Here is a 16,435-nt window from a genome sequence, read left to right as displayed (position 1 = left end):
AAGACAGATAACCATCAGTTAGGCATTCCCCTGATATGTTGAGCTCAGATGGGGGAGATTGAGAGGAAAGCTGCTGGCTTTTAATAAACATAAGTGACAAGACAAACAGATTATCTATTACAGTATATCTTTGAATCACGGCATTGCTACATAGTCTGATCAAAACAAAGGTCGTCTGGGTCACTTTGACCTTTGCAGCTCTGGGACATCGGAAAGGCAATGTTGACACTTTATGTAGTCACTGCTGCAATAAGGTTGTATAAAATGTGGATCAAAAGCCCCGTATGTGAAAAAGGTTGCTCATAGTGATGAACCCATAGAGAATTATCACCAGGTTTTGCGACAGTTTTGGTTTTATGGTGCAACTTTTCTCATCAACCTGTTTTCAGACACAGTGGACAGCTGTTCGCTGTGAAAAATCAGATACCCACTCTATGCTACCTACCCAGCAACAAACATTTGGCAGCTAAGGAGCCAGTTATTTTTCCCTCTGGAATTTGTGTGTCTGCTGGGTGTGTAAATAAGAAACTGTTACTGACAAATTAGCCACATGAACTGTATAATAATGTAAAGTAATAAGACATCGGTGTGGTCTTTACATTGTGCCTTTAAGTGGTACAAAAAAAAAAGTTATATGTCTTTGCAGGCTTTAATTTTGTTGTTTTGTATTTGGTATCATTTTTACCTGGTGAAGTCTGTCATCTCCATCATGATCATACACATCTGCTTGGCCAGCACAATGATGTCATTGCCGTTGTCGTCCCACTTGGCCACTTCTGCATCCAGCTTGCACTTCTCCTGTCTGAAGCTCTCCACCTGCTCAGCAATCTTTGCCTTCTCCTCCTGGGGAAGCTGTGCCATGATGGCCTGCAGGCAACCAGGGAGTATGGAAGAAACAAAAGCATTAGAGGAGGAGGAAAAGGTTGTTAGGGAGTAAATTTGAGCAGAATAAATTGCGAAGATGGCTCAGAATGAGAGAAATGCCAGAGGAGAAGAATTTAGGTAAAGGAAGGAGATAAGGTTGGGGAGTAGAGAAGGATAGGGAAATGAGGAAAGGGTCGAATAAGAACAGGGATTAGTTTTGGAAGAAGAGAATAAAGGAAAGAATATAGAGGGGAAAGCTGTAGCACCATTTGTTCTATTTTTTTTCTGTCCAGTCTACTTTTTAATCCGCCCTACAAAACTTGAACATTAAGTTTGGAGTCTGACTATCCCTGCCCTTCTGAAATGCTTCAAAATAAAGTTCTAAACTTTACATTTAATGACTGGACCTTTTCAAACCCCTTGACATCTTATATCCATAAAGAGCAAATCCATTTTTGCTTTCATTTTTTCCTCAGCGGCCTTTGGGGGCAGGTCCAAAATGGCATAAATCTTGTGGCAAGGTCACAGGCGCAGTAAGTACCCAGTATTATTTGGGAGATAAATGTATAATTACCTCGCTTCTTAGACGAGAGAATGAATAATGCATTTGTTCAACATTATGTCAGGGAGGTGAGATGGAAGGAAGAGCAACCTGGTTTCCATTAGGTCGATTCTATTGACTCGAGAAGCCGAGACAGAAAACGACTACAGTAAAAAAGAAAAGTTACCATTGTTTTTTAACCTCATCTATTATTGACTGTCCACCAAGAATTGCTATTCTCTTAATGAAATAATCACCCTTGTCCTTCTTTTCCCTCTTCCTTATTCCCTCTCTCACAGCAAAGCTGGTGTGTGGGGGTGCGGGGTGAGCTCAGTGAGAAAGTGCGTCACTTAGCTCATGTCCCCTGGTAGATGTGTCAGGAGGAAAATGAAAACAAAAAATATTGATGACTTGTCCTCCTGAAATTCTTTGAAAGGAAATGAGCGGTGAAAGAGAGAGAATTGAAATTACAGACAGAAATAGAGAAGCATGGAGGCACAACTTTCTCATCACAGGCCAACAGATGTGTCCATGAGCTTTGGCCTACTGATCACTGTGAGAGAAGAGCTTTGATGGCGGTTAGCTTGAAAATAAAAACACACAACAACAAAAAAAACCCAGAACGGCATAAACAAGCAAGCAAAACCAGGCCCCTCAAGCCCAGTGTAGATTTCCTCTGCTGCTGGTGCCAAGACACACAAACAACAGCGCAGCAGCAAATCCCATTAAACAGTGTGTGGGGTGAAAACACTGCTCACATTTAAAACAAATACCAAGTTAATACATGTGTGTTTAGACTGCACAATGAGGGATAAACAATTTAAAACAGACTGACTGATTCCAGCAGGGAAAACTTGTATTTACAGGTATGCTTGCACGCGTCACTATTAATTATGGGTTGTGCACAGCAGGCAGTGGATCCATGACAAAACTACTGTAGGTACTACAAATCAAATATACCTCTATAGGTTCCTTGACTAGCAGACAGATCCCTAAACAACAATGGGCTTTTATAACAACATTTTAACCAATAGTCCCCTGTTCAAAATCTTAAACAAATAAAATGTAGCTTGCCAGATCGTTCAGTAGTTCAAGCCAGGCTCACATGGCACACTCTTCCCACTGCAGCATGAATCTGATGGACACCTTTGATTATATGTCTTAGTTCTAAGTGCTCTGCTCACTGCCATGTCTGCTGCCACAGTTTGTCTTGAATAACACAACACTAGCTGTGTCTTATTTTTGATTTATTTATGCTGTTGATTTCAATTATGAACTGTTTTTAGATTCAAATCAGTTTGAATAAAAGCACAAATATTTATAAATATGAACATAAGGACACTTTAAGGGCGCTTATGCTCCTAGCTTGTGGCTCTGGGACGGCGGTGGCTCCCTGGCTTATGGTTTGCTGATTGCATGCTTGTTTGCATGTTTAATATAGCCAAAAACTTAATGTCTAATAATGTCTGCCTAATCACTAGTGACACAGGTGAGTGCCCTGTGCCACCAGGCAGATACGTCTGACCTCAGGACTCAGGGCAGTCGTTAGCACATCTTTGCTGCTCATATCATTCCTGCACCCAACTGTTGAGGCATTAATTATTCACTTATTTCTATAATTACACTGAGCAGTATGCCGCTGGTATCAAAATGGTGGTTATTCCATTTAGAAGAAGTACAGTTATGGTTTTGTTAAATGCCATCGTAACGAGTCAGATAGAGACTCTAAATTGAGAATCAGAGTAGTTCTAGGTATGGCTATTTCTTTAAGTATAATCAAAATGTTTTCCCCTCAGTCTGCTGCACATAAGAGCTGCATTAAACCAAGACGAACTGTTCTCCCAAACAGCTAAAGGGAGCAAAAAGTCTCTTGAAACTCAACAATTTGGATTTGAAATTCCTTTTCTAAAATTAGGGATCAAGGGAGGTTGGGGAGAGAGAGTGAGGGATTTGGTTGGTATTCAAATTCACTCTGAAAATGGTGTGACAAAAGAGAGAGAGCGAGAGAGCATCAGAGAGAGAGAGAGAGGGGTTCTGAACACAAAAGAAAGCTGCAGCACAGGGGTAAACACATGAGCCAATTGGGACGTCAGGGGAGCAGGACCCCCACCCCCCCCATCCCTCCTCCCCTACTCTCTAGAATTCACTTATCCCCAAATCCCTTCCCCTACTTTACTGATAACAACAAGGAGCGGGCCTTGGGAGCTTAACATAGTGGCAAATCCGGCCGGGGGAGTGCTGTGCCAATACACTCTGCGACTCGGCTACGTCTGCAGGGATTAGAACGCTTTCCGGGTTTCTTCACCGAGCGCGGCGTCTTGAAATGACTTTAATTTGTTTCATTTGAAATAAACTGCCCAGACACTCAGAGTTCAATTTTATGGATGACCTATCAACAGTGTTATCCAATCACTGTGTTAAGAGATGTTGGGTGCATGTGTGGGACTTTGTGTTTGGCTCCCTGTGCATTATCTGTGGTGTGTTATAGAGTTTGTGTCTGCATGTTCTAATAGAAAGAGACACCATGTACAGGCCTCTTTCCCCTGTGTGTTTTTCTGCCTTCTCATTATGCATGTTTGCTCTAATGACTTAGTTTTATGTGTAAGCATAATAGAAGTGACAAGTGGAACACCACACAAGGCGAAGCACTGGGAACAAAGGCCCCTGGGACTCCCCTGGACTTGATTTTATTTCTTTCTACACTGAGCAAGAGAGAGGCAGTAAGATCGAGAGAGTGAGAGTGAGATATTACGCCTGTGTCATGTGTGTGATACCCGCACACTGACGCGGCTTGGAGGGATCATGACTGTAAACCTCAGTGTGCTCATGTCAGCTCCTATGGAGAAAATGGATTATGTTTCCTCTTGTCTGTTTGAATAGAAACACAGAGCACCAGTGTGCACTTGGCATGACCGTGAGAGGACAGCAAGCTTTATCCTGACACGACAGGCTGAGGCTGACTGGGCAGATCACCAGTGGTTCACGGCAAACACATCTTTTATGGATGTGCTTGCCTTCTGCGTGTGTAAATGTTTAGTCTCCGAGGGCATTACAGTGTCTATGAGTGGAAAAACAGGCGATATCAATTAACTGTGTGAGAGTGTTTGTCAGTATGCCATATATAAAGTACAGTACATTGTATATGATAACGTGCACTAAGTGCATAAATAGGAGTAATCACGTTTGATAACACGCTGTGATACATTGTTGTGCATTTATTCGCTGCAAGCTCAAGTGCATACTGGAGCATGCTAATTAAGGATGCTTGAACACGTCACCCTTTAAACCACCTTATATCACTGTATTACAGCAACAAGTTTAGACAAAGGGACATGATGCTACTTCAGACTGTACCCAAGAAGGACTGCCCACTCAAAGTACAGTTAAGTGCCAGGAAAACTAGTGAACAGTTTGGTGCTGTGAAGCGCCTTTGTGTGGCAGCGCTGGTGCGTCTAAGCTCAGATGGCCCTACAATGTTACGCTGCGGGAGCCTTAGTGGGAGTATACATACAACAAACTCAAAGCACTTCACACCCAGGACCCCCACAGTCATCCTGGAGCAGCTATTGTGCACCCAAAGCCTGGGTCTGTTCTTTTTACTCATGGTTGGATTTCAGATTTGACAGGTAAACTTTTTTTTTCTTTTTTTTTACTTGTCTCAGTAATTACTAAAATAAAACTTATATTCTCTACTACTAAAGATTCCTTCAAAAAATCAAATCAAATCTAAATGCCACTTGGAAATGTCCTCCTAAGAAAAACAACAGCATCAGTTGTTTGTTCAAATGTCAAAAATGACGTATGTTTAAGTTTAACTGACAAGGACCTTTGGTGTGGATTATGAGTCCTGTCTCTTAGGTGCCAGTGGGAAAGTGCTGTGATGTTGTTATAGAGCCACATAATGTCACAGGGAACACATTGCAATGGATGTGAATGGTCAACAAAAATTGTGGCTTGGACACAGGAGACTGCTGCTTGTTTCCCCTTTGCTACTGGCAGTGGAGGATTTATTTTAATCATGAACGTAATCTTTACCCAACCTCTAGCAAATCTCATTTAACCAAAAATAAAAACCTTACTATAATCTTGAACAAGTAGTACATGCGCTTTACCCTAAAAAAACCCCCAAACCATACACATGGCAGATCAGACAAAAGTTACATTCAGATGTAACAGTTGTGGAAGGCAATAACAATGTTGTTCTGCCAATGGGGCAACAGTTCAAAAAATGCTCACTTGTGTTGGTTTGGCAGGCAATGACAAACAACATATTTTGTCAGTTAGTTTGAAGGACTTGTTGGCTGCGCTCTCAGTGTATGATATTAAAAACTGATGCATCATTTTAAAATAGATTGGGCATTTCATCGAGAACTTCCATCTGTTTGCCAGTTTTTAAAATGCTGCAACAGGATAAGTAGTGGCAGGGAAAATACATAGGACCGATTTACAGTCTACTTCTGAAATATGGTCTGCTATGATGAGTAGATTAGGATGGCTAATGTTAGCTAATGTTAAAGCCCCTACGAGAAACTTTCAATTTGTGTTGATCCTGGCAACCCTGCGCACAAAAGCAGCGTTTCTACCTCTTTTGTTTCATTGATTTCAAAGGGAATCCAACTGAATCCGACCCAGTGGCAAACACTAAGAAGTACATAGAAATAGCTAACATAGCCACAGTGATGGCTGCTCAGTAACAAGGTCTAACTTTAATGTGCAGTATTTTTAGCTTGCTGAAAGTTTGAAAGGTTGCCTATTAGTAGGTGTTAGCTGTATAGTACATACATTTAGCAATAATAATCTGCTGTTTTGGTTTTATTTTTCCCTCCTTTGTGCATTACCCCCCTGTGTGTGCAGACTGTGTAGAGACTCCGGCAGTATAATTCAGGCCTGTGCCATAGGGAGAGGCATTGGGCCAAGCCATACTCCTGCCATCCACAATCCATTCAACATGCAACACACCGCTAGAGCCTCTGTGTTGCTGGAGGGAAGCAAGCACTGATACCCTCTTAATGTTCTTTAAGCTGGGCCCAAGTGAAAAATTGCTAATGTGCAACAAAGCCCAGACCCTGGTGACCGTGACTGAAGCCTTGGCACGGTATTATATTGTATTTTGTCTTTTTGTCTGGCATCTGAAGGGAATTTGGTAATTACTTCTTTGTTTGTGATTGCAATTTTACACCTGCCATCCCCAAACAGTGTTTATTTAAAATAATCCCGCTTGTTAGGATCATTTAAATGGTCTTTCATGCTATGTAAGTGGAACTAGTTGAATGAATCGATTGATGTATGGTCAGAGTACAGTGTGGGTATTGGGGTGTGATGCAGTACAACTTGCACCTCAGCCTACAACTGAAGCAATATCACATATATGATAAGTTTGGGCAGGTTGCCCAGCCTTTAACCAACCCAAAAATATGTTTTATTTTTCTGTATCTTTTTTATGGTTCCATAGCTGAGGCACATTAGAGAAGTTTTAGCACAGTGGGGAAGTGAACATTCACTCACCCGAGCACTCTGTCCAGCAATAAGCTGGTCATCTTCAGTCTGGACACTAGTCCTGCTGCGAGTATCATAGTCCTCCTGCTCAAAGTCAGAATCATCTTCCAGCTCCTCTGGTGTCTGTGAGAAACACAAAGACAAAGTCGGCAAACAGTCAGACAGAAAGAAACCAAAACAGACAAAAATCCTATGACTCCAAAATGTATAGCTTGCCTTTGGGCCCCATTGTGCAAGAATCCTGACTAACAGACAGCATATCCGTGTGTTATCGTTTTATATGTATTATAATGTGTACGTTTCCTCAACAGCAGATAAAACACACAATAAAGCCAAAGTGAAAGTGAATTAAAGGCGCTCGCTGTAATGCTTTTGCAATGGGGATTGACAGTATTGATTTTATGGATGCTTTTCTTCACTGGGTCACTTTATGAAATCGAATAACTCATCAAGAGTGGAGCTTTTACTACCAATATCTATTCAATAATGTTATTATTACTTGATTATTCAATTAGAACATAAGACATCAACATTTCAGCCTATTAAAGTTTTTAGCAAAACCTGAAGTCTAAGCAGAAAAGAACTACAACAATGCACTGTTTTAGCACAATGAACATACACAAATATTCTTGTCAAAGCTGTATTCTAGATAAAGATAAAGATTCAGATATCACAAAATGTATCTGAAATGATCAACGATGAACAAGTCTGTCTCCAATATTGGCTAATACTTGATTCATTATTGAAAGCTTTGTAAACATATTTAAATCAGTTCGTCAAGCTATGACTATTAGACAACATTTTGTGAATGGTCTCTGTCAAGGCTGGTGTTATTTCTGAAGATCAACTACTGCAAAGCAAAACTTGGAAAAGAGAACACAGGAAGTAACTTGTAACAAAATGTCAGACTGCTTTTATCGGTGTGAATGATCAAATTAAGTTTGTGTCTCTGCACAATAATCTTATGTTAATTTATTTCCTTTTAATGATGCATCATATTTAATCTTTGCTGTGTGGCGATTGTAATTTCTTAAGGTTATTCTTTTAAAAAGTAATGCCAGCCCTTTGATTTATCTTTTCTCATTTCAAAGGAAAATATCAGAATGAAAAGCAGAAATACACATTATTATTCCACCATGCTAAATAATTACAAAAGCATTAGGAGGACAAACAATTTGTGGTTGGAATATAATTGAGTTATATCTTTTGCATTTGCTCAAAGTGAAAGACTAAATGATTAATACATATTTGTATTCCTCTCTGGTAGCTACAAAAGAATATCTAAAAAAAGATCAGTAGGTTACCCGGCTACCTTCAACACACTAAGCTACATCACCATGGTAACATATGTTGGATGACTTCTCTTCTGCAGAGCAGAGGATCAGATCAAAGCATGTATATGTGTAAAGTCATCATTCCTACATGATGCTGACATTTAAAAATGCCCTGCATTCACAGTACTGTGACACGTATCCTTGTAACAAGAATCATGAGTTACACTATGTATAGACTGCAAGAATGTTGCTTCTCCCTGATGATTAATTATATCGGAGATATATTTACTGTCTACTAGCATGGACTAGTAATTGTACTGGATTTCTTCAGTATTCCCAACAGTTGATCTAGTGTGCCTTGTTGCACTCACATTCTATCACTGCTGAACATGAGACGACTTTGTAAATATAAAATCTTCTAATGGAGAAGAGATTCTGGTTGTGTGAATATATATATATTTTTTAGGCTCAAGGAGCAATGATTGGGATCCAAACACACAACTTAAAAAACTGCCTCATTGGCCAGTTGGGGATTTAAACCCTGGACCTTTTTATCCCAAGAGGGGGTGATTTGTTTTCTACACACTTTCTCACACTGAGGCAATGACATCACATTTGTTGTGTTGGTGTTTGTAAATATATTTGTGATCTGATAAAGGCAGTATTGAGCTGCAAATGAAACCTGAAGGTTTGAAGTGACTAACAGTTAAAAAAAATTACTAATATAATTCTACAGATACAATCATAGTGAAATGTGAGAGTGAGAGTGAGTGGGGTCTTATCAGAAGGACTTAATCAGCAGATTTGGAAAACATGTGTACCTCTGTGTTATTTTTCCTTCATCTCTACTGAGTGCTGCCCTTAGCTGGGATCGAACTCACAACCTGAGTGTCTAAAAAGGACACACTTGCAACATCTTAAACAGCTGCAATATTCACTGGGTATACATGAATTTCCACACACCTTCTAATAATGTGAGCCAGTGACATCACAGACATGGGCATTGCTAAGTTTTTATTTGCTAAGTATGGTTACAATAGTTTCAGTCAATTTTGATTTATGCACATTTACACAACTTAAAATTATGTAATTTTTGAGATGTCTAAATGTCCTTGATAGCTTTAAATGAGCAAAGTAGGTCTCAGTTTTGGGACTGTTGGCCCAATGGAAATTTTTTTAATTGATAAAAAGTTGCTTGGTTTTGCTGGTTATATACCTGTATTCCTATTGTATCCCATTAAATCGTAATATTTTAGTCTCTGCAATTGTCTGTACTTGGTGGACATTTGTTAATCAGTGTTGTGAAACTGGTAATTCATGACTGCTAATTTCCACAGTAACTGCACCCACTGCCAACTCATGGTGACATACTTATTCCATACCCTGGGCAGCAGTGCTGTATCCTGGCACTATAGTACCACACTAGATCACAGATAGACCACATGTGACCACACACAGCTTAGATGTGCCTTAGAACCCCTCCCCATCAAACAATATTGTTTGGTAGATTGCTTTGTTATGTGTAATTCCACTGTTTACCAAGTAATCATCGCAACAGAGGATACAATTATTCTTATTGTAACAATTTTTCAGAGGTGTAAAATCACTTCAGCATTATGGCATCTGATAACCATTTAACTTCAAGGATCTATTGTTAAAATCAGCCTTCTCGGATTGTGCTTCAGTGTGTGATTGAAACAACAGGACCCCATCAATGCAGGCCCTTGCATTTTTTTTATGCAGTGCTACTTCAGCTCTGAACTTCCAGTAAAAGTTGAACTTTGAGACAGGCTGTAGGTCAGTTTGTTGAGAAAGGGAGCAAGTGTAAACACTGGTTATATTACAGTTGTCAGTCTCCAACCACTGTTCAATTTCATACATGTTCCATTCTATCCAGTGCTTGCTACTGCATCGCATTGCTCTGCTCTGTATGTGTGTGTGTGTGTGTACCCGGGTACATAGAGGCCAGGAGAAAACTATGTTTTCGAGAACTTTCATTATGGCTTTACACTCTTCTCAAGACCTGCCTCAATTTTTAAACACTGTGGAGAATTGGTTTCTTAATCCATCGACTACTCATAAGATCTGTGCTGTAAAAATTCTAAAGGAGCCATTACTTGGCTTAAGTGGAAGAAAAATAACACAGACGCATAAAATAACGTGTGCACAAAAAACTATTACATGTGGCACCAACATTTGCTATCTATATGATGGAGTTAGACAACAGAGAAAGCAAGGATCTTCCAAGTTGTTTCCTCAGAAAGTAATTGAACTTGGATGGGATTATGAAGCCAGCTGGTCCCGGGCAGTTCAAAGCTGCCTGTTTTACATTATTTACCAACATCAAATTATTTTCCATAATTAGATTTTTTCCAGAGCTGCACTGGGAAACCTTCCAGCCTGCATAACGTTGAATAAATGAATTACATGGTGAAGAGAGAAGGGCCAGTTCGGGTGAAAAATGCAGATACTGTAACATCAGAGTGGGTATGTGAGGCAGTAGAGCTGCTGGTATCAAGTTGTTATGCAGCATTTTTATCATGACATGCTGTAAAATGTTCTGCCAGCTTTAGAAAACAGATCATGTGACAGGTGCGACATCTCAAATGGGAATTCTATTGAATTTTAGAATTCAATTATGTTTTTCTTCAACCTTAGGGCAGCTATGTTTTTGTTGGAGTACATCCACTATCATCTATGATAGCCAGCAGCACACTTTACTCCAACAATGTCCCACAGATGTGTAGCTAAAATGAGAATGAAGAGGCAAAAAATTGGACTGCTGTCTGAGTGTGACAAATGTGTAAGTCAGGGTGAAGTTCACATAGGGATAAATCCAGTGACTCAGGAGATTGTATTATTTCATAAATACGTGCTTTTGATCCTACCTTTGTAAGAGAGATATTCTCAAATTATTAATTAGAAGTTAAAAATACTAAAAATATTGAATTTGAAGCCATTGTTGATTGTAAACAGATATCATGAATCTACACCAACAAGACTTAATAAAGAGTCACTGACTAACTATTCAGCAACACTAGGAAACAATAAAAATCAGATGTCTACAATCACAAAATATCCAATCAAATATTGTGAATATATGGAGGAAGCCAGAAATAAATGACTGCACATGGCGTTGGTCAGCATTTCCAAATACATTAATTTCTAACTCTTGCTGAGCTTTTAAATAATTGCAGAGTATCTCAGTGAGTGTTTCACTTTTGCTCTTTTAGAGGAGGTAATGGACATACCCTTATCATGAGGACAGCTTTCCTGATGTCACGGACACCATCGTAGACCAAACGGGATGCATCAATGAACTCATTTTCCTCAAAGGCCTGTGGGGGGTTTGTACTCAGTGCCTCAATAGCTACCTCCACTTGTTCAGCAAAACGGGGCATGACTGCAGGGAGAAACAGGTAAGGGAGGCAGAGAGAGAGAGAGAACAAAAGAAAGATATGAGAGGCAGGCGCATCACATTTGTTAGTAATCTTTCAGAACGGGTGAAGGCTTATCAATCAGAAAAAAGCAAAATGGCACAGTGAAAGCACAATTATAGGTGTGTGGTTTCTCCAGTCGATGACATGATCACAACCTTTTCATCTCACATTTTGTAGCAGTGGGGTCTCCCCCTGCATCAGTCTCTGCTCACTTGTGCACCTTAGGAAAAGGCGAGATGTCACACTAAGCCTCTGTGTAAGCGACAATATGCTGTTCGCACTTGCACACCAATTAGCTATTTCACCTTGGCTTACTCAAAAAGAAGATTGACCTGTCTGTCACAGATGTGCTTGTGTGTACACTGGCCGTTGGCATGTGGAAGTGTGTCTGTATGTGTGTGGTGCATGCATGTGTGTAACCTGTAAGAAGATGGCTTTGGGAGCTTCAGCGTTACAGTACAAGGGTGCTAACTTGCAAGCTCAGCCTGTCAAATCACAATGCCGATGAAGGGAAACAAATTCATCAAAGTCTTTTGAGCCGAACAAAAGCCAAGCAACAAAAGAAAAGTCCCTATTGACCATAAAAATGGTTGGTTTTGTTGTCAGTATCAATTGGCCAGGCCAGATGGAAGAGCTTTATGTGCTTTGTGTGTTAAAATGAATTGCGCTGAATGTGAATAGACATTATTCAATATTCAAGAATACAGACAGAATGTTTGAATATTTAGCAGGCTACCTTTCTACGTAATCTCTTCTTGAGTAAAAATAATTGAAAGCAGAGTTTAATAATGTTTTTTTTCATATGGACTCTGTGCTGGGGCAGTTTATCATAACAAAAGCTATGGTTTACCTGGACAGACAGTTGCCAGCCAGAAAAGGTCCGTCTTCATATATTGTATTATCTATACGTGCTTTTTCAAACAGCACAAATGCCTTTAACCCCATCATTACTTGTGGCTGTCCTTCGAGTGTACGACTGTACCGACATTTTCTTTAAATCCACAACAAATATGCTTACAAATAGAGAAAGATGAGGAGAGAAACAGAAAAAGAAAAAGACAGACTTTGCATTTTTATATGTTATAAAAAGATGTCTCGGCTGCTTTGGAAAAATAAGCAACAAATATGTATACATAAAGAGTAGATTTTTGGAGAGTAGATACTTGAACTGATTTAAGACAACACCCTTTTGAGAGGAGAAGACAGGTCTAATGAGGACAGACGAATGGGAAAAAGAAAAACTGGGGAAAAGACAAATAAAGGATAGCAGCTTGGCTGGTGAGCCTACACCGTGCCAACTGTGTGATTTTATTATTATTCCCCACACTTTCCTCCTCTCTTACATGCAGACTGAATTAAATCAATTAGCCAGCTTGCACTAAAGGTGTATCTGCAGTATACTTATTTGTCTGATATAAAACACAAGCTATATTTCACCAAACATAAAAGGCACTACAAAAAGTCTCTCTCTTTTTCTTTTCATTTTTAATTCAGTTTAATCCACTTACTGGAGAAGCGTAAAATAGGCTTTTGGGAATTGCTGGGAAGGCGTTTTAAATAGAAATATTTAAATGTTCTCCAAGCTCTTAATGAGCAAAGTTGCTGATGGTAAGGAGCAATTTCACTCATTCCAGTTGAAAAATGATGAAGGGAATTAAATGTGACCATGTAGGAATGGATTTTTTTCACCCCCTAGGCTTAAGCATAGTTAAAGTGAGAAGTTATAGAAGTACAATGAATGCTTAAAAACCTCATCGCAGCGATGGCGTGCCCATGTGAGGTGTTTAACGAGCAACAACTTGCACAGTTTTTTATGCCTTAATCTGAATTTAAAAGAGGTTACAAAAGACATATATATCACAAAAGGTAAAAATCAAAAGCACAATTTTAACCCTGAATTTAACGTGTCAAAACTTGTATTTGTGTTGTACAGTTTTACCCGCTATGTTACAATAACAGTGAGTTGGCAAGCACTGTTGAGATTTAAAGGATCGTATTAATTCCTACACTACAGAGTTACAGAAATTCATGAAGACATTCCATAAGACAAAGTATTATATTACACATATATATACAGTACATATCCATACTGTACAATACCTGCTCAGCACATAAAGCTAGCGATTAGCTGGGGAACATTGAGGAGCATTTGACGGTCAAAAAAACCCCAGAACAAAACAAAAACTCTGATAATTCTGTCAGGAGTTGGTGGAGACCAAAACAGAGCTATAGTCAAGAGAGTGATCACTGGACTTAAATTTATCATGTGGCCAGAAACACAACTCAAATTAAATGATAATGTCAGTATTTTTATAGCCTGTGGAAAAAACATCAGTTATTGAAGGTTAATGAATGTTTATATATGTGTCTATTATTCATTATACATAGTAGACACGTCATCATTCACTTATATGCTCCAAGTTATTGTAATGGAATAAAGCTAATTTAATTTCTTTCTTCTATAGCATGTGAACCACACTCAAGGGATCAATAATATATTATTCTGAATCAATGCATAAGATGTCTACTGAAGGATTTTTCATTTGGTAAAACATGTTTCACTCAGTAAAGAAAAAACAGCTTCAAAGATTATACCATATAATCAATGTACATAAAACACTGAAAAAAATATGTAATATTATATTTTAAAGGTACTTATGGATAAATAAAAATATAAATGTGAGGTTATGAGATTGAGACTTCAGTGCTCCTGCTCTTAGTCTGTTTAGTGCTCTGTTCTCCTACACTCGCACCTTGGTCAAAATGTTTCACCTAGCTCCTCATACTGCACTGCTACTCTCAAAGCAATTTCCTCATCAGCACTCTCTCCTACTGTAACTCCCACCTCTATTTACGCACTGATTAAGAGACCTTACCTCCTTTCCTTGCAAGCTATGAGTTTGCCATCTGCTTCCCATTCTGGCTAAAACCTCTTCTCCCATCATTAGAACAATGGATACAAATTTAAAGAGTGACTCATCTGGTTCAGCAACTGTGCTCTGCGCCATTTTGAGTATTAAAAGGAGCACTGATTCACAGTCTTATTTCCGGTACAAATTGCTTTCTTTCTTCTCTATATTAGTGGCCATGATGTCACTAATTAGGTATTCTGATCAAAGACTTTAAAATAAATGCTCAGTATTTATGGTAAGTTGCTTTATGTCTGGCCAGCCACAAAGTCTGGTCCTGAGAGCTATTATTTTAAAAGTAGACAGTGTGAAGTGTCTTTACTTCTATCCCTCGGTCTCTGCTGCACTTCTTTTTAGTGCACTTGATCCACTGATTTACAGGCATGACATGTGGGTGGCAGTGTGAGCATGTGTGTTATTACTCACTGCAAAACCCTGGCTAAATCCCATTTACTGTGCCCAGATGTAATAACAAGGAGCAACGCTACCCTGCTTCTCTAAATGGCACACTGACTTAGGCCATATATCAGTTTTTTAATCTACCCTCTCCAGGCACCACATTAATGATCGACTTTAAAATTTGTCCCTTTTTTGAGGAGAAGATTAGTTTAAACACAGGGAGTTAGTGGGCAGAAAAGTGTCTCAGGGAAGAAGGAGGGAGAGGGGAAAAAAGAGAGAGAAGCCATAACCACTTTCCCATTAGGCTATTGATTTTCCTCCCTCTCAAGGACACGCTTCAATCCTGGGCCCATGTGTGGACTGTCTGTCAGGAATCTATGGCTCAGCTTTACACAGAAGAGTTGTGTGCCTTGGCTGCCTGTATTTGGCCGGGCCATAAATCCGACCACACTCAATATGAGGAAGAGGGGTCGGCAAATTGAGACAAGGTCAAAGGGCAGGTAGTTGTGATAAGCGTCCTGTGTTGACGTGGCAGCTGTCCGAAAGACAGGCGAGTAGTCGCGATTGGTGTAAGTGGCCACGGTCATAAACACAGGAGGAATCAAATGAAAACACAAACAGCCAACTCAAACACACACACACACACATAACTGTTTTACACATGCACACAACTAAGAAAAGGAAAAAAAGAGGACCACATCAATGAATTCCACTAAAATCCCTCCTCAGATCGCTTAGTGAAATCCTTGGTGACAGCTATTGATTTTTTGGTAGAGTCTAGTTAATTGGACTCAGTACCCTCTAAAAAGTGTGTGGTCCTATATCCTTTTCCTTTGTTCAGCTACACTTAATCATCTTTCCCCCAGCTATAGATTTCTCCTTGACTGTGTTCAAATCCATAGACATCAGGCCTGTGCGGACTGAGGGGAGAGGGAGGCAAAAGTTCACAAGAATCAATAAGTGCTTTATGGTCCAGATCAGATGTGCATGGTAGCCCCTAAAAACCCCAACTACCAACACTTAGGGGGAAACAGGAAGGGGAAACACAACAGCTCTACATCAAAGAGAAATATGGAGCCAATGAAACGCTGGTCTAACACAGTTGGCGGTTCCCCCTCTTAACATCTCAATTAGCACCCACAATCGAGAGAACACAAGGCCGTGTTCAAATTTAAGACAGGAGTCCTCCTTAAGGCCAGTGTGACTTGCCTTTTTGCTGTATTTGTATAGACTTAAGGTGAACTCAGACAGGACAGCGGCCATCTTAAAATCGGCAATGTTATGCCACATTTTCTGCTTAAGTAGGCTAAAGTCCTACTGCAGTTGAGATGCAGCTGGGTTCACATGCTCCATAGGATGGAGTAACGGCATCTGAGTTTTATTTGTGCAAGGATCTGGCTTGTAACAAAATCACAAACTAACTCACATAGGTATATTGCAGATTTTCTACATGTGGGTAGTTTTACATCTAATTTTGGTAAACTGAACAAGTCTGCAACTGGTGCAAAACTT

The 16,435-nt window shown here is 39.6% G+C and overlaps 1 protein-coding gene across 2 annotated transcripts in view; it reads right to left on the bottom strand.

The window, feature by feature from the left end:
* Positions 1–16,435, bottom strand: part of ctnna2 (catenin (cadherin-associated protein), alpha 2) — a 291,364-nt gene that overhangs the window by 11,813 nt on the left and 263,116 nt on the right. For both annotated transcript variants that reach the window (XM_035659486.1, XM_035659487.1), the window contains exons 13-15: positions 11,427–11,578; positions 6,911–7,024; positions 686–867 (exon numbers count right to left, since the gene is read on the bottom strand). In XM_035659486.1, coding sequence (XP_035515379.1) covers positions 686–867; positions 6,911–7,024; positions 11,427–11,578 — 448 coding nt within the window. The remainder of the gene's footprint in view (positions 1–685; positions 868–6,910; positions 7,025–11,426; positions 11,579–16,435) is intronic.

Source organism: Morone saxatilis, unplaced genomic scaffold, assembly GCF_004916995.1.
Source record: "Morone saxatilis isolate NCDOM2014 unplaced genomic scaffold, NCSU_SB_2.0 Contig17, whole genome shotgun sequence".
Taxonomy (NCBI): Eukaryota; Metazoa; Chordata; class Actinopteri; family Moronidae; genus Morone; species Morone saxatilis.
This window is presented reverse-complemented; position numbering and strand designations above follow the sequence as displayed.